This window comes from Meles meles, chromosome 14 (genome assembly GCF_922984935.1).
Source record: "Meles meles chromosome 14, mMelMel3.1 paternal haplotype, whole genome shotgun sequence".
NCBI classification, from domain to species: Eukaryota; Metazoa; Chordata; class Mammalia; order Carnivora; family Mustelidae; genus Meles; species Meles meles.
The window spans coordinates 71579536-71597478 of NC_060079.1; the positions used below are offsets into that span (position 1 = coordinate 71579536).

At 41.4% G+C, this 17943-nt stretch overlaps 1 protein-coding gene across 5 annotated transcripts in view; it reads right to left on the reverse strand.

Annotated features, from left to right (window-relative positions):
- The window catches only part of UGGT2 (UDP-glucose glycoprotein glucosyltransferase 2), a 197136-nt gene that overhangs the window by 17128 nt on the left and 162065 nt on the right, over positions 1 to 17943 (reverse strand). For all 5 annotated transcript variants that reach the window (XM_045978339.1, XM_045978338.1, XM_045978337.1 and 2 more), the window contains exons 32-37: positions 16517 to 16615; positions 14808 to 14892; positions 11469 to 11651; positions 8932 to 9092; positions 8185 to 8299; positions 3470 to 3586 (exon numbers count right to left, since the gene is read on the reverse strand). In XM_045978339.1, the coding sequence (XP_045834295.1) occupies positions 3470 to 3586; positions 8185 to 8299; positions 8932 to 9092; positions 11469 to 11651; positions 14808 to 14892; positions 16517 to 16615 (760 nt within the window). The remainder of the gene's footprint in view (positions 1 to 3469; positions 3587 to 8184; positions 8300 to 8931; positions 9093 to 11468; positions 11652 to 14807; positions 14893 to 16516; positions 16616 to 17943) is intronic.

Here is a 17943-nt window from a genome sequence, read left to right on the forward strand (position 1 = left end):
AGAAAATCAGTTAACTGGAACTCGTTTGTCAAAATATTGACAGCTGTGAAATGCAGAGTAGTTTATAAATCTCATGTCTAGAAATATTAACTAGTCTACCTGACACAGTGGAAAACCAGTGGGCGCGGCTCCGTAGTCAGGTTCCAACTGCACGCTCACTAGTGGCAAAACCCATACAGAGTGTGTGTGTGTGTGTGTGTGTGTGTAGAGGGGGGTGTCTGGCGAGACCCATACAGTGTGTGTGTGTGTCTGTGTGTGTGTGGGGGGGGTGTCTAGTGCTCCACACAGAGGAGGAAGACAGTCTCCAAGGTTCCACTGACACGGGACCCAGTGAAACTACTCAGCGAGTAACTGGTCCTACCATGGAGTTCCTCGGGAAATTAAAAGGTTAAAAGGCAAAAGTCTCACAGGAGAAGGATCTGACTGTGGACGCAGGTGACAGTGCGGAGGACGAGGGCTGTGATGGGCTGCACGGGAGGTGTGAGGAGAGAGGTCACAGGGGCCCCCAGAGTGTGCGGCTGGAGCCGTGTGAGGAACGGAGACACGAAGGGCGGGGTTGGAGCACAAACGCCCCGCGGTTCCACAAGCCTCCGGTTTGCTCCCTCCAAGGCACTCACCGAGGCTGCATGTGGAAGCCTGCTCTACGCGACATTCCCTTGCAGCTGTCTCAACTTGCTTCCCCCTTAATTCCTGTGGGAAAGCTACTGGTTATGAGCCATGAGCCTCGTGTCTTGACCCTTTCCCCACCAGGTATTTTCAGTTCATTCCACTGTGGCTTTTGTCTATAGTCATATATTCCTGAAGGAAGTAGGAAAAGAGGATTTTCTTCGCAGAAATTAACCTCACAGACAATATGTTCTATAAAGTGAAGATAATGGAACTATTTTCTTTCATTTTAATTGTGTCAGAAACTGTCAAAAATACTATGTTTTCCTTGATTTTTGTGCTACAGTATTTTTCCCCTATGATCTGTATCAGTGGTGCTTAAATAGGGCTATTCGGCCCCTGGGGCAGCTCTGACAAGGTCTGGACACATTTGGGGTGTCAGGCCTGGGGGTGGCGTGCTACTGCCATCTAGCGGGTAAGGCCAGGGTCATGCGAAACATCCCACAGAGCGCAGGAAGTCCCCACACGGTGCTAACCGTCGGTCAGGCCCAGGCTGAGAACCCTGACTGAAACGGCGCAGGGTGGCATGACGTTCATAAATGCTCTCCTCACCTTCATTAGTCGTGCTTTCCTCTCTTCATTAGGTCATTTCCTCGGGGTTTTTCTGCCCTCCCTTAACATTTTCCCCAAGGAGCTGGCCCAAATGAGCATGTTCTCTCATTTTGAAGTGTTTCTGCGGGAGCGATGGCCAGCTGTCCACCAAAACTTACGCCACCTTTTCTCGACGTAGACCCATCCCTTAGCTGCCCATTGGGAATGCCATTCCTCAGCCCCTCTTACATCTACATGTGGCCACACAGCCAATGCCCACCCAAGGGGGCCACGGCTCTTAGGAGTCGGGAAGCATTCCTGCCACTTTTCCCCTCCCCTCCGGATCAACACTACACAACAGACATATGACGGAAACGACATCTGTCATCTTAAATTTTCTAGGAGCGACATATAGAAGTACAAAAAGAACAGGTGCAATAAATTTGAATACTGTATCTTACTTAACCATGTCCAAAGTATCAGTCAATATGTTAAAAGTATAAAAATTAGTAATAAGAGATTTTTACCTTATTATTGTACCGAGTCTTGAAAACCTATCTTACACTTTATAGCCCATCTCAGTTCAGACTAGCAACATTTTAAGCGCTCAGGGTCCACATGTGGCAAGTGGCCGCCATCCTGGGCAGATCAGCTCCAGATGGATACAGAGATGACAGGACCTCCGAGGATGAAGGAGCCCCAAGTGGACAGAGGGTGGTCCCTGGGTCATGGGGGACAGGGAAGCTACTCACGGCCAGAATACTCCCATGGATCTGTACTCAGGTGAGGGAGAAACCACTGAAATTTAGGGTTTGTTATAGTTAGCTCATGCGAACCTAAGGACTAGAGACCCTCGGGAGACCCTCTGTCACCGATGTATGAGTCACAACATTTTATGTCCCAGCACAACCTTAACAATCTCTTAGGAGTTTCGTTCAGTCATGTTCTTGACCTGTCTTTAGAAAATTCCCTTCTTTCTTCTTAACAATGCCATCTTAATTATTTCTGCTACATTCTATTACCTTTGGTTGCAACCTGACATGCTGGCCTGCTACGTTTTTTTCCTACACATTTCTACGCATACCTAGAAAAATGTCTATTTTATTGTCCTGTCTTTTGTTCAAAACTGTATGAATGCTAATACTTTGACAGCTTATTTTTTTACCGAAGAACTTGTAAATAATTATTTAAAACTTAAATTCGCACAAAAAACATTTTCTTTCTAAAGAAAAAGAATGTCAATATCTCATAACTATTAAAGATAATAAAGTATTGGAATGTGAGTTCGAGACAGCTGGACAAGAAATTAGCTTCAAATATTTCACATCTAGGAGAGTTACACTGTGTAGCATAGGATCTGCTTAACATCAAAATGAAAATAAACTTCTCAAAAGGAAGAAAAGCAGACACGTAAAGGATAATTTAGTAGACACAGAATTATTTCGGTCGTCTTCATTTGGCAAAAATACTGGCAGGAGAACCAAACTGGTTATACATTAAGATGATAGTTAATCCATGAGCACTTCAGGCAGCTCCTGGCCTTCCTTTCAGACGCCCCTGAAAAGTGCCCAAGAGAGTAATGCAGCAAGCCCGAGATCGCCATCCTTCACACGGCCTGCTTGCAAGGATGGCCCTTGGCCGGCATCTGGGAACTCGGGTTTCAGGAGTGTTGCCGTCATTCCTGGTGAGACTAGTACGCAGTGCCTGAACTGTGCCGACCCATGCTTTATACTGAACCTGCTTTCCTTTTGGATGTTGGGAATTTTCAGTGTATTTCCGTATTAAGTGGCTGGTATGCGACAGGCAGGGAGAGTGCTTGCGAGCAGCCCCCCGTAAGAATCTTGCACACTGGGTTCCTGACGAGCTGCCCTGGGACACAGCACCTCGCCAGTGCTGTGGAATTCCTCACAGCTTCAGGGGTTGAGCTGGTCCCACGTGACTGCCCGGGGAGCGGGCTCTTGGAAGCCTGCCCCTGGCTTGCTCTGGACTTTGCCCCCCACACCTCTTCCCTGTGTGGACACGGCATGACACCCTGCCATGAGCAGGGCGATATTCTGAGTCCCGGGAGTCCTTTTAGTGATTCCTCCACCCTGGGGGTGGTCCTGGAGGCCCCGACACAGCACTGTACTTGGCCAACCTAGGTGAACACAACAGTACATGATAGACGAGGCAGCCCGGTGCCATGGGGGTGCCATCCTGCTGCAAATGAGAAACTATTCTGCTTGAACGCGTTCAGGTGTGCTTGCACGCAGACGATCGTGCACACACTCACCAGATCAATGGTTTTGGCTCTTTGTTTGGAGTCATCGTCACACCATGTTTCACACCACAGCCAGTCTTGAGGAAGAGACTTAATGGCGACTTGGTAAATCATATTATTGGGGAGATCCTATAGAAACATGATTTAAACAAGGTGCAGAAATTAGGCAGAGGGAATGAGCTTGATGATGCCAATAAGATTACAAACAAGTTCACAAAAACATTCACTGACCTAAGATAGTGATTCTTAAGCGACTAACATACTTACTATGACCCAATCATGTTGTGTGATGATGAACCCGGGGGCTCGAACTGTGCCCAGAGCTGTCCTGGACATCACCCCTGACATCAGGGATGCAGTGGGAAGCCCAGACACCCACCACCTCACATGCCCCCAGATGGACAGCCGCACCGCCTCCGCCTGTCCTGAACCAGTGCACTGGTCACCCACCCTGGGCCCGCTCCTGCCATTGCTGTCACCGTGCTGGCACCATGCCCTCCAGACTTGGAGGGGACCCTTTCTTTCCCTATTAGGAAATAATGCTCCAGGCTTTCTAAGCACAGACTGCTGACACCTGGGTTAAAGAAAGTTTACAAGGCAAATGAACCTCATAAGTGACAAAAGACCTCACAGTCCTGCTAAAAGCCCACGCGTGACCGAGCCCAGTGAGGTCTTCAGAGGAGAGGGCCGTCCCTGGGGCCGTGATGATTTCAGCCTCGTGAGCGACTGTGGAGCAGAACGCTCAGCTACATCAGGCCCAGATTCCCGGCCCCGCTGAAACTGTTATTGCAAGCGGCTATGTTTTCTGGTCCGTTAGGGAGCGATAGATAATGAATACGGGGTGGTTGTAGGATTTGGACTTTCCAAATAAAGCTGCTACATCTATTCATGCACAAGTCTCTTCATAGACAACTTTTAAAAAGATTGATTTATTTATTTAGATTTGGCAGAGAGATCACAAGAGGCAGAGAGGCAGGCAGAGAGAGAGAGGGAAGCAGGCTCCCTGCAGAGCAGAGAGCCCGATGCAGGGCTCGATCCCAGGACCCTGGGATCATGACCTGAGCTGAAGGCAGAGGCTTTAACCCACTGAGCCACCCAGGCGCCCCTAGACTTATACTTTTATTTCCCTTGAAGTAGACTGACTGGTCATAGGGTAGGAGTAAATTCAAATTCATAAGAAACTGCCTGTTTTTCAAAATGTCTACAGCATTTTTAATTTTTTATTATGTTAGTCACTGTACAGGTTTTGATGTGTTCCGTGATTCATTGTTTGCATATAACACCCAGTGCTCCATGCAGGACGTATACTCCTTAATACACATCACTGGGCCAACCCATCCCCCCACCCTCCCCCCTCCAAAAACCCTGTTTGTTTCTCAGAGTCCATAGTCTTTCATGGTTCGTCTCCCCCCCCTTCATTTTTCCCTTCCTTCTCCTAAAGTCCTCCATGCTATTCCTTATGTTCCACATATAAGTGAAACCATATAATTGTCCTTCTCTGCTCGACTTATCTCACTCAGCATAATCTCCTCCAGTCCCGTCTATGCTGATACAAAAGTTGGGTATTCATCCCTTCTGATGGCAGAGTAATACTCCATTGTATATATGGACCATACCTTCGTTATCCATTCATCTGTTGAAGGGCATCTTGGCTCTTTCCACAGTTTGGCTATCGTGGAGATTGCTGCTATGAGCATTGCGGTGCATGTGGCCTTTCTTTTCACTACACCTGTATCTTTGGGGTAAATAACCAGTAGTGCAATTGCCGGGTCAGAGGGCAGCTCTATTTTTAATTTTTTTGAGGGACCTCCACACTGTTTTCCAAAGTGGCCGCACCAGCTTGCATTCCCACCAACAGGGTCACAGCATTTTTACCTGCTCATCAGCAATGTATGCACTCTTGTCAACACTTAGTTCGGTCTTTTTAATATCAACCATTTTAATGGAGTGTGGAATTATTCATTGTAGTTTTAGTTCTCATTTCCCTAATGACTAATCATCTTCAGCATCTTTCCATGGACTTATTGCCACTTGATCATCATCTTTGCTGAAGTGTCTGTTAAAATCTGATATTTAAAAATTTTTATTTTTAAAATATTTTATTTTTTAAAGATTGGCTTTTTAATTTTTTTAATTATGTTCAATTATCCAAAATATAACACATCATTAGTTTTTGATGTAGCGTTCAACGAATCATTAGTTGCATATAACACCCAGTGCTCATAACGTCATGTGTCCTCCTAAACTCCCACCCCCTCCCTTCTGTAACCCTCAGTTTGCTTCCTGGATTCCAGAGTCTTTCATGGTTTGTCTCCCTCTTTGATTTCTTCCCATTCAGTTTTCCCTCCCTTCCCCTGTGGTCCTCTGTGCTATTGCTTATGTTCCACATGAGTGAAACCATATGATAATTGTCCTTCTCTGCTTGACTTATTTCATTAGCATAATTCCCTCCAGTTCCATCCACGTTGATGCAAATGGTGGGTATGCATCCTTTCTGATGGCTGAATAATATATATGGACCACATCTTCTTTATCCATTCATCTGTTGAAGGGCATCCTCCTTTCACAGTTTGGTTACTATGGACATTGCTGCTATGAACATTGGGGTGCAGGTCCCCCTTCTTTTCATTAAGCCTGTATCTTTGGGGTAAATACCTAGTAGTGCAATTGCTGGGTCATAGGGTAGTTCTAGTTTTAATTTTTTGAGGAAACTCCATACTGTTTTCCAGAGTGGCTGCATCAGCTTGCATTCCCACCAACAGTGTAAGAGGGTTCCCCTTTCTCCACATCTTCTCCAACACTTGTTTCCTGTCTTGTTAATTTTTGTCACTCTAACTGGTATAAGGTGGTATCTCAGTGGGGTTTTGATTTGAATTTCCCTGATAGCTAATGATGTGGAACATTTTTTCATGTGTCTGTTGGCATTTGTATGTTCTTTGGAGACGTGTCTTTTCACATCTTTTGCCCATTTCTTGAGTGGATTATTTGTTTTTTTGGCTGTTGAGTTTGAGAAGCTCTTAATAGATCTTGGATACTAGCCCTTTACCTGATATGTCATTTGTAAATACATTCTCCCATTCCGTGGGTTGCCTCTTAGTTTTGTTGACTGTTTCCTTTGCTGTGCAAAAGCTTTTTATCTTGATGATGTCCCAAAAGTTCATTTTTGCTTTTGTTTCCCTTGCCTTTAGAGACCTGTCTTGAAAGAAGTCGCTGTGGCCAATGTCAAGGAGGTTGCTGCTGGTGTTCTCCTCTAGGATTTTGATGGATTCCTGTTTCACATGAGGTCTTTCAACCATTTAGAGTTTATCTTGGTGTGTGGTGTAAGAGAATGGTCCAGCTTCATTCTTCTACATGTGGCTGTCCAATTTTTCCAACACCACTTATTGAAGAGACTGTCTTTTTTACACTGGATATTTTTTCCTGATTTGTCTAAGATTAGTTGACCACAGAGTTGAGGGTCCATTTCTGGGGTCTCTATTTTGTTTCTGATTTTTTAAAAATGAGATTGTTTTCTTTCTTATTAATGAGTTTTGAGAGTTTTTTTAATATATTTGTCAATTATTTTCTAATATGAGTCACACTTTTAACAGGTCTAAAAACATGTGCATAAACGATTTTCTCCTATCTTCTAAAAGCTTTATAGTTTTACATTTTATCTTTAGATCTATGATGTGTTTTGAGTTGATTTTTGTACATGAAATGTGTTATGAATGGGAGTGTTTTTGTATTTGCAAATGACACATCAGGTAAAGGGCTAGTATCCAAGATCTATAAAGAACTTCTCAAACTCAACACCCAAAAAACAAATAATCCAGTCAAGAAATGGGCAAAAGATGTGAAAAGACACTCCTCTGAAGAAGACATATGAATGGCTAACAGACACATGAAAAAATATTCATCATCATTAGCCATCAGGAAGATTCAAATCAAAACCCCACTGAGATACCACCTTGCACCAGTTAGAATGGCAAAGATTAACAAGACAGGAAACAAGTGTTGGAGAGGATGTGGAGAAAGGGGAACCCTCTTACACTGCTGGTGGGAATGCAAGCTGGTGCAGCCACTTTGGAGAACAGAGTGGAAATTCCTCAAACAATTAAAAATAAAGTTACCCTATGACCCTGCAATGGCATTACTGGGTATTTACTCCCAAGATACAGATGTAGTGAAATGAAGGGCCATCTGTACCCCAATGTTCACAGCAGCAATGTCCACAATCGCCAGACTCTGAAAAGAGACAGGATGACCTTCAACAGATGAATGGATAACGAAGATATGGTCCATATAGACAATGGAATATTTCTCAGCCATCAGAAAGGATGAATACCCAACTTTTTTATCAATGTGGATGGGACTGGAGGAGATTATGCTGAGTGAAATAAGTCAAGCAGAGCAAGTCAATTATCATATGGTTTCACTTACTCGTGGAGCGTAAGGAATAACACGGAGGACACTGGGAGATGGAAAGGAGAAGTGAGTTGGGGGAAATCAGAGGGAGACGAACCATGAGAGACTGTGGACTCTGAGAAACAAACTGAGCGGTTTGGAGGGGAGGGGGGTAGGGGTTGGGTGAGCCTGGTGGTGGGTATTAAGGAGGCACGCATTGCATGGAGCACTGGGTGTGGTGCATAAAAAAGTGAATCTTGAAACACTGAAAAAATAAAATAAAATTTTAAAAAGAAAAGAAAAAAAAGAGAAGAAAATGAGTCTATGAACATTCTACCTACCTGATCGAGGTTTGAAAGACTGTTTGGATCTTGACTGAGAGCTTGGTACTGGCCCCGGAGCCTGTCTCCTGCTGCAATTCTCCTGAACTTCTTGAGATCCACCACATACAAGGCACTGCAAAGGTGAGGAGTCTTTGGTGGCCCATGTTGTTCACGGACTTTTACTTTCCCCCAGTGACGGTCCACAGGGATGGGACTGACTTTTAGATATCCCTGGGTCTACTAATGATGAAACTTTTCATAAAATTTCTCCCAATGTCCAACACGGTTTCCAACGGGTCTGAAGTTCATTATAATACTGTTAGGATCCATATCCTCGTAGAGTCACCTCAAGTTTTTCCAAGACACCATGAAAGTCATGGCTCTCCAAAACAACAGCTTTGAAGACAGCATGCTCATTTTGTGACGTTACCAAGTAGTTTATCTTTAGTGGTTAGGAGCCTCTCGCTTGAGTCCTATTAATTGGGTTTAATGCCTGGCTCAGCTATGCACTAATGGTATAAGCCTGGGAAAGTCACATGAATGCTGCCTGCTGCGGTTTCCAGGTTTCCACAGCTGTTAATTGGGGATGACGGCATCTCAAAATGTTGTCATAGAGATTTTACGGGTTAGTACATGTAAAGTCTTGCAAGAGTGACGGGCATGCCATAGACACTAACAGGTTGCCACTGTTATCTGATTTCTAAGAAAACTGAGTATTGTGATCCAGTAACTTATTTAGTTACTAAAAAGTATAAATTTCCTTACCTGATATGGTATTTCCTTCTTAAGAGATGTGATGCCCAGTATCCTTTTTTCCAGAAACGATATCCATCCATTTCAGTGCGGCTATCACAAAATGGAGTATACCCATAAGGTGCTCCATCCAGATCGAAATCTCGGAGTTCTTTTAGGTCATGTCTCACAATCTAAATAATTAAAATGGTTTCTTTTAGGTCATGTCTCACAATCTAAATAATTAAAATTGTTTCTCTGATGAAGATTATAAAATAATATTATGTTATTATAAAGCCCTTTTTATGTGAATCTCAAATAATCACCTGATTGTAGAAATAAAGAGAATAGTGCTTTTCTCACAGCTCTTTCAAGCAGCAAGGAGTTTACGGAGTTATTTCTTCTCTTGTTCTTTCACGTGAAAGAAACGGGCGCCTGGGTGACTCAGTTGGTTAAGCATCTGCCTTCTGTTCAGATCATGATCCTGGGGCCCCGAGACTGAGCCTGAAGTCGGGCTCCCTGCTCAGTGGGGAGGCTGCTTCTCCCTCTGTCCCTCCCCCTGCTTGTGTGCTCTCTCTCAAATAAAATAAAATCTTAAAAAAAAAAAAGAAACAAAAAATGTCTATGCTTAGTCTATATGACAGTGATCTTATTCATTAATAAGGACAGTCTGTTACATCATTTTATTTTTTCAAAAATTTTATTAATTTGGCAGAGAGCATGAGTAGGGGAGGGGCAGAGAGGGAGAGGGATGAGCAGATTTCCTGCCAAGTGTAGAGACTGACAAAGAGCTTGATCCCAAGATCCCGAGATCATGACCTGAGCTGAGCTCAGAGCCACCCAGGGGCCCCTTGTGATGCCACTTCAATCAAGATAGTTTAAACAAAATGTACTTTGGAAATAAATTAATATTTCACAAGTATTCTTACTTGATTACTCTTAGTTTATCAAGATATAGATTAGTAATTCAAAATCATCTTATGATAAATCTCCATTATTGTAATATTGGCAAATATTAGTGTGAATGATAAAGAAAAACCTCTTGATTATCCTTAATGGCTTTAATGAAATAACAGTAGTAAGTTCCTTTTTTCTTTAAGATTTTATTTATTTTAGAGAGAGCACGTGAGCATGAGCAGGGTGAAAAGGAGAGGGGGAGGGAAAGAATCCCAAGCCGACTCTGTGCTGAGCCTGATGCAGAGCACGTTCCCATGACCCTGAGACCATGACCCTGAGACCATGACCTGAACTGAAACCAAGAGCTGAGCGCTCAATCAACTGCATCACCAGGCGTATTTTTTAACAGATTCAAGCCTGCTGGAAAATATCACTGTGTAAATCGGGGGAAGGTAGAAGAAATGTATTTTATGTTAAATGGTATATTTGGAAGTGCTTTGTTCATCAACCACATTTGCTTGTTTTCTTTTTTTTTTTTTTTCTTTTTTTCTTTATTTATTTTTTTTTTAATTTTTTTTTTTCCCTTTTTATTTATTTTTTCAGCGTAACAGTATTCATTCTTTTTGCACAACACCCAGTGCTCCATGCAAAACGTGCCCTCCCCATCACCCACCACCTGTTCCCCCAACCTCCCTTTCTTTTTAATTATAATGATTCATATAGATCAATTTGGAAAACACTATAAAAATAATAAAAGTTTACAATATAAGTAAATTCTAATATAGGATTTGAACAGTGTACTTTTTGTCCTAAGTATAAATTGAACTAACTTGTACTCTTAATTCATATAATGTTAATATTTACATTTTACTGTTCTACTTAAAAATTCTGTGTATTTTTCAAATATTTTTTTCCCATTTATGATTACAAAGACATGGAAGGGAGGGAAGGGGAAAAGTCACAATTTTTGGATATATAAATTTTGAAACCTGATTACTGTAATGGTTTTTAGTAGCCAAAGTTGGGACATTTTTCTCCCTTGGAAGGAAATGAGAGTTGTCTATAATCACCAATTTTTTTTTTTTTAGCAAGAAGAAAGAGCTTATTTTAAATAATCAGCTCATATTCATAGGAACTCAGACAACTACTTTTTTTTTTTTCTAAAGATTTTATTTATTTATTTGACAGAGAGAGATCACAAGTAGATAAAGAGGCAGGCAGAGAGAGAGGGAAGCAGGATCCCTGCTGAGCAGAGAGCCCAATGCGGGACTTGATCCCAGGACCCTGAGATCATGACCTGAGCCGAAGGCAGCGGCTTAACCCACTGAGCCACCCAGGCGCCCCCAGACAACTACTTTTATTGTGACTAGGATCAGTACTTTTTTAATTACCAAAATTTAAAAAAAACTACTACTTCAGGGAGAAAATTGCCATGTCCCAGATAGTAAATGGTACTGCTTGCACATACATTTGAGTTTCTCCTGGAATTCTGACAGCTTTTTTTTTTTTTTTTTAAGACACTTCCTTTATGTGTCCCATTCATGTCATGTATTTTTACGTAGCATAGCAACAAAGATAATGATGAACACTAGCAATATAAACTGAGTCCTACACCCAGACAGAAGTGCAAAAAAAGTTTAAGTACCACCAAAAACTACAGTTAATCTTATCACCTGGTCAGCATCAACAAAAATGATTTTGTCCACCGCCAGAGGGAAGAGGACATCGAGGAAAAGAATTTTGTAACCCCAAATAATCCTCTGTTTTTCAGTCTGCTGATGGAGCCAGCTGGGCCACCTGTACTGCACGAGTTCATACTGGAAGCCATACTCCTCGGCCATGTGAGGAATCACCTCCTACAAACACACACATACACACAAACCAAAGAATATGCTCAAGGAGGAGAAAATCATTTTTGTTTTAGAGAAAAAAATTAACATTTAAAAAGCAGAGTTTACCATAAATTGTTACAAACTACTTGGCAAAACGTCTAGACGACTTCTACAACGTACACCTATTAATGAGGAATATGCAAACACTGACCAATATAAAAATACAAGCATACATGAAACTATGTAATCTAATGACATTAAGGAATAGTTATGCCATATTGAACACCAAGTTTGTTAAATAAGATAAATGCTCCCCTAGTTCTTACTACCAACATTTGACTTGAGAAAGCCTGACTCTACAAGGAAAGGTGTCTGGGATCTGGGAATACCGATGCGTCACACGGTGCATGGGTATGTCAACATGCGGGCTACCCAGAGACAACAGGAAGAGGGAGGGCAAAAAAAAAAAAAAAAACACACACACACAAAATGAGCTATAAATTGATAAACTGGGTTTTCTACATGAGTTTCATGTTTGAGATTGACGACTATTTAATTCAAGAATTAAAAATCCAGGGTAGTCATTGTGGTTCTGGATGTTTTGGTATTGGATTCAGAATCTTTTTGTTTTTAAAGATTTTATTTATTTATTTGACAGAGATCACAAGTAGGCAGAGAGGCAGGCAGAGAGAGAGGGGGAAGCAGGCTCCCTGCAGAGCAGAGAGCCCAATGTGGGGCTCGATCCCAGGACCCTGGGATCATGACCTGAGCTGAAGGCAGAGGGTTTAATCCACTGAGCCACCCAGGTGCCACTTGGACTCAGAGTCTTACAGACTTCGAGTATCTTACCTTGTTGAGGGCAGTATTTCATTAACACACTGTTGGCTAAGTTTGGCTCATGAGCCCCAAACTGAGAGGGAGTGTGTTCAAGGTTGGGGGGAGGGAAGATGGGTTAGCAAACAGAAATTTGCTCTTTCTTCCTCAGTTCTCATTTGGAGCTTGTTGCTGGTTTTACACCTAGTTTAATTTTCCTTCTGCTTTTTTAAAAACAGTGTAGATTTAAATTACGTTCCTTATTGTAAGCTCTGGTTTTATCTGTGCATTGAAATGCTGCAATTATGGCTAGAACGGTTGCTGAGAATCATTGTTTTGATTTCAAAATTTTAAAAAAAACGTGTTAGGAGAAAGTAGAAAAGCTCTCTCATCAGCAAATATGCATTAACATTTTCACTGAGCACGCACTAGGTGTCGGGTACTTTTTTAGGGCCTAGGGATACAGAAGTGAACAAAACAGACACAAATCATGGCCCTCCTAAGGCTTTCGAGGGGTCCGTAGAAAATGAATGAAACAGTTGAGTCACCTGTAGAACACAGTGCTAGGGGAAAGTAAAAAGGGGAGGGAAGCAGAATGGAAATCAGAAGGGACTATAACTTCAGACTGTGTGGTCAGGAAAGGATTATTTCCTAAGTAGGTATAAGTCAGCAAGGATTTGAAGGTAGGTTTTGAAAACTGGAAGGAAAGGATCTAGGGTACTAGTAATTTCTGCATTTGACTGGTTACACAGGTGTTTTAACTTCGTAAAAATTCAACAAAGCTGCACACTTACAATTTGTACACATTGTACTTCACTGAAAAGTTTCAAAAAGATAAGCATTTTGAGGCAAAAGAATGAAATTCCCCAAAGAAGGGAGGTATTATTTCAGATACGCCATGACTTCTGGCCACGTGGTAGCGGAAGAACACACGCAGCCGCGGCATGTATTTCTACCGCACAGGCTCCTGCCTGCGGAGAGACTCTCTGGGCGGAGCTGTCTCAGTTTGTGCAGAATTAATGCCTGTGTGCAGTGTTCGCCTCATAGGATAACATCAAAAACTGGGTAACAAACTAGTATGACTTCTTGTTTATATTTATGGGTTCTTTTTCAATTGTTTATCTGCTTCTAAATGAGCACGTGAGGTGTCACTCTTGGTGGTGGTGGCGGGAGAGGCAGTGACATAGGGTTAAGCACTTGGGCTCCGAGGGCAGAATGCTTGGGGTCATGTTCCTAAGTAGCTACGTTCCGAAGTGGCTGTTTGATCTCAGGCCTGGGCTTTAAAGGACAAATCTTGCTCAAAGAAAGGTTGGGCCCTTTGCCCAGGGCTCCTGGGAGGTAACCTCTGCCGTCTACTGTCCTGCCTGGGGCCACACCAAAGAGTCTATGCTAACAGTGGGACGTCCGGCTGGGGCTCTGAGCCACAAGGTGTCAGCTGTCAGGTATTGCTGTGCTAAACCCTAACTGGCAGGATAATGGCTCTTCTTAGTTCTTTGAGTTCTTCTAGTTAACCTCTGAACCTGAGGGTGGGCTTGGATACCTCCCAGCTGTCTAGGCTGGGAGGTTATACAATTTCTGAGTCTTGCTTTGCCGGGAATAGACTTTTACGAAGAGCAACTACGTAGGAAAAGCTCTCAGCAACACGCTGGCAACAGGAATACAAACATGGCTGGCCATGCTTACTTCTGCTTTTACCCCTGGTTTTGGATTAGAGGAGGAGAAAGCCTTTGAACTGCTACTGAATGAGACTCTAACTTCCATGAAATCTGATGAATCTGTCATGAGAATAGGGAGACACAGGGTACACTTTGTGGCAGGGGCGTGAGGCTGAGTAAGGGGTAAGAGCGGTTGACCATCTGAACACGTCTCCAGATGCAGGGCGCCATTTTGCATATGGTACCCAAACCAGCCCCACAGCCACAGCATGCTGCACCAAGACAGAAAAGCCTCTTTGTTCTCAGAATTATCCAGCTATTTCCTACGGTGCAATTTTCATATTCTCAGATACGACTGTCCCAGCCTATCTTAGCAAAATTAGGACAATCTAATTCTTTTTATTGACAATCTGTACATGTCTTTCATTGCCAAATTTTATTTAATTATATTCATTACCATGAAAAACCACTCATCTTTCTGATTTTGAATTTAGTTAAAAATAAACCATCCCCTTCTGTCTTTTTAAACACTTCCTTAAATAAAAACAGCATAGAATTTTTCTTCAGATAAAATAGTGAATACCAAAGTTTTAAAATTGATTAAAAGTGGTAATTTCAAAAGACTCATTCTGAAATTATGTGAACTTACGATATAAAGAATTTACTCTTCAAATATTGAACTATTCTATAATAAAAAGATTAATGTACTTACTTTAAATGTTGGTGAGAGATAATTTTTTAGAAACCAGAATTTCACAGGTGTTTTGGTGTTACGTAAAACAGAAAGCATCATAATTCTGTATAAAATAGGAATGTTAAACCCAGTAAGTTAATATCAATAGGAGTTCACTCTGTTTTTCCTAAGGCTTTTAATTATTACACACACACATACACACACTTACTTAAAGATATTAAGCTTTCACTCTGAATTATGGAGAAGCAGACTGAAGTACCTTCACAAATTATGGTTCCTCATCAAGTATGTAATATATAAGGACACACACACACACACACACACACACACCACATAGAATAAATCGATTGCTTTTCATTTTTTCCAGTTGACTCTGAAATAGCCTTGTTAAGTTGAACTACCTTCTCATCTCTACCCTATTACTGTGTCATTAATACCAGGTGTACAAAACTGCAGGAGTTGAATAATCTCTATTAGTAAGTTCACTGGACAGACCACTTGTCTTGCTACGCTAGATCTCTGACCAGGGAAGATACAGGTGTATCTATATTTCCATATTAAATACCAAGATATATTCAAATAGTTTTGAGGGATTCTCTGATATCCTTCTATATAAAAGGTTAAAAAAATAGCCTTTTGTAGTTAGGAATTAAGCTTTCCTCCTCTTACCCCACCCGTCTTTTTTATAAAATAAGGTATTTCCTCAACAGAAAAGGGAAATTTACTACATATACTTTCTCTCATATATCATATTGTTACAACGTATGTTCATTTCCTAGCCATAGAGAACACCAATATTCCAAATCAATCAAACTCATGGAATTTAACTGTATTTTAAAAATATACTGCTTGGAGCACCTGGGTGGCTCAGTCGGTTAAGCATCCAACTCTTGATTTCAGTGCAGGTCATGATTTTGGGGTCACGGGATCAAGCCCCACACTGGGCTCCATGCCCAGTGTGGAGCCTGTTTGAGATTCTCTCTTTCCCTTTCCCTCTGCCCCTCCCTTGCTCATGCTCTCTAAATGAATGAATAAAATCTTAAAAAATATATATTTATATGCATATAAATATATATACACACACATACATATATACACACACACATATATATATATAGGTGCCTGGGTGACTCAGTTGGTTAAGCCACTGCCTTCAGCTCAGGTCATGATCCCAGTGTCCTGGGATCGAGTCCCACATGGGACTCCTTACTTGGCGGGGACTTCTCCCTCTGCCTGCTCTGCCTGCTGCTCCCCCTGCTTGCATGTGTGCTCTTTCTCTCTCTGATAAATAAATAAAATCTTTAAAATATATATATATATATATATATATACACACATACTGTTCTCATAATTTTAGGTAATCTCAGGGTTGTGAGATCAAGTTCCGTGCTCAGTGGGGAGTCTGCTTGAGAGTCTCTCCCTCCCCCTCCTTGCTCATGCTTGCTCACTCTCAATTAATAATCTTCAAAAAGAAAGAAAAAAGCAAGATACAGAACAACAAACGTTGTTACTGCTTAAGTAAAAAGTTAAAAATGAAGAAAATGTATTTGCTTATCTACGTATGTCTTTGGCAAGCTCTGAAAATACTGGTTTCCTGTTGGAAGGAGACAGGTTAATAAGAAAACAGGGGGATTATTTCACTGTACGCTCTTTTATTCTTCTGAACTCTTGAAATTCTTTTTGAACCATGTACTATTTTCAAAGCTTTAGATAAAAAATATACCTACCTTAAAAAGCGTTCATATAAATGGCCAGAAGCAACTGAAAATATGTTTAGAACATCTGCTTCCTTTTTGTCTTTTTCTTTATGCAACCTTCTTGTGAAACTTGAATAAGAGAGTATTGATAGCTTCTTAATATGGATTTGTAAACTTTACATACCTAAATACTAAATTTAATACGCAATAAAATTAGGAAAGCCTCTCAAAATAAGCGCCATCTCATACACAAAATGACTGGATCTTTCATTTGGGGTATTTATAATGTATAATTTTTTTCTTCCTAGGTAAAAATTTTATTTAATTAAACTTTTATTTTTATATGTGCAGATATTTAGAATGACTAAAATTTGGAAAAGAATAAACTATAATCACTAGAGATATATTTTGCCAAACAGGAATTTTTATGACAGTATTTTTCAAATCTTTTCTTATTGTAATCTCCCAAATAAGAAAAATACAGTTGATACTCCCAAGTTATGATTAAACTTAAGATAAAAAAGTGAAAGCATTATATTATACACAGTATTTATGTGTCTGGAGGAGTTACCGTCCCAAACGTGCTCCTTCTCCTTTCCCAACATAGCAGTATTTGCTTCTGGTACTTTCTGTACAGCAAGTGGCTGTGCTACGGTTTGATGGTCACCTGTATTCATTCTTGTCTCCACCTTCTGGTTTTAATGGAAGCCAATGGACAAATACCCTTAAAATGCCCACATTCTGCTTCATTATCCTGTCAAACATACTACTCTCCAAATGATCTCAAAACTAGAGGGTTTGAGCCCTTGTCAATCAGTAACAGTTCAATGCACGTAAAGGAAGAGGAACACCATTCTTCCAAACAAGAAGTCAACTACAGAAAAAGAGGCATAAACTGCGCACAATCCCAAATGATGGGAGTGCTTTGGATTGGCAACATAAAATCTGCCTAGGTTGTTGGATCTATCTGGCCTCAAATTTCTATTTCTTACCTTTGATTAAGATTATCTCTGGTTCTTCATCATAACTCAAATGAAGCACAGATCTCTGAGATGGACTTTCAGAGTTCTTTACAATGTGGATCTATAGCAGACAGCTTTTGTGTTTCCTCACCTAACACCCTTTATACTTCCAGTAACAATAACCTAGTATTTGGACGGGGGGGGGGGCGGCATTCCTTCTCCACTTTCATTCTGTGAGGTCTAGGTGGGATAGGACCTCTCACTGGCTCCAGAGGTAGGCATATGACCCAAGCATGGTCAGAGTTACAGTGACCCCCATTTGGGACAAATGGCTAAGAAGTGGACCAATGAGTCAGCCCTGGGACTTTCTGGAAAGAAGCAATCTCTTCCCACTGGAGATGGCAAATTTCTTCTTCTAAAACTTTATCTGAAAATGAAGGAGGCACAGAGACTAGAACTGAGACATGGAGGAAGAGTTTCTGGACCACAACACCT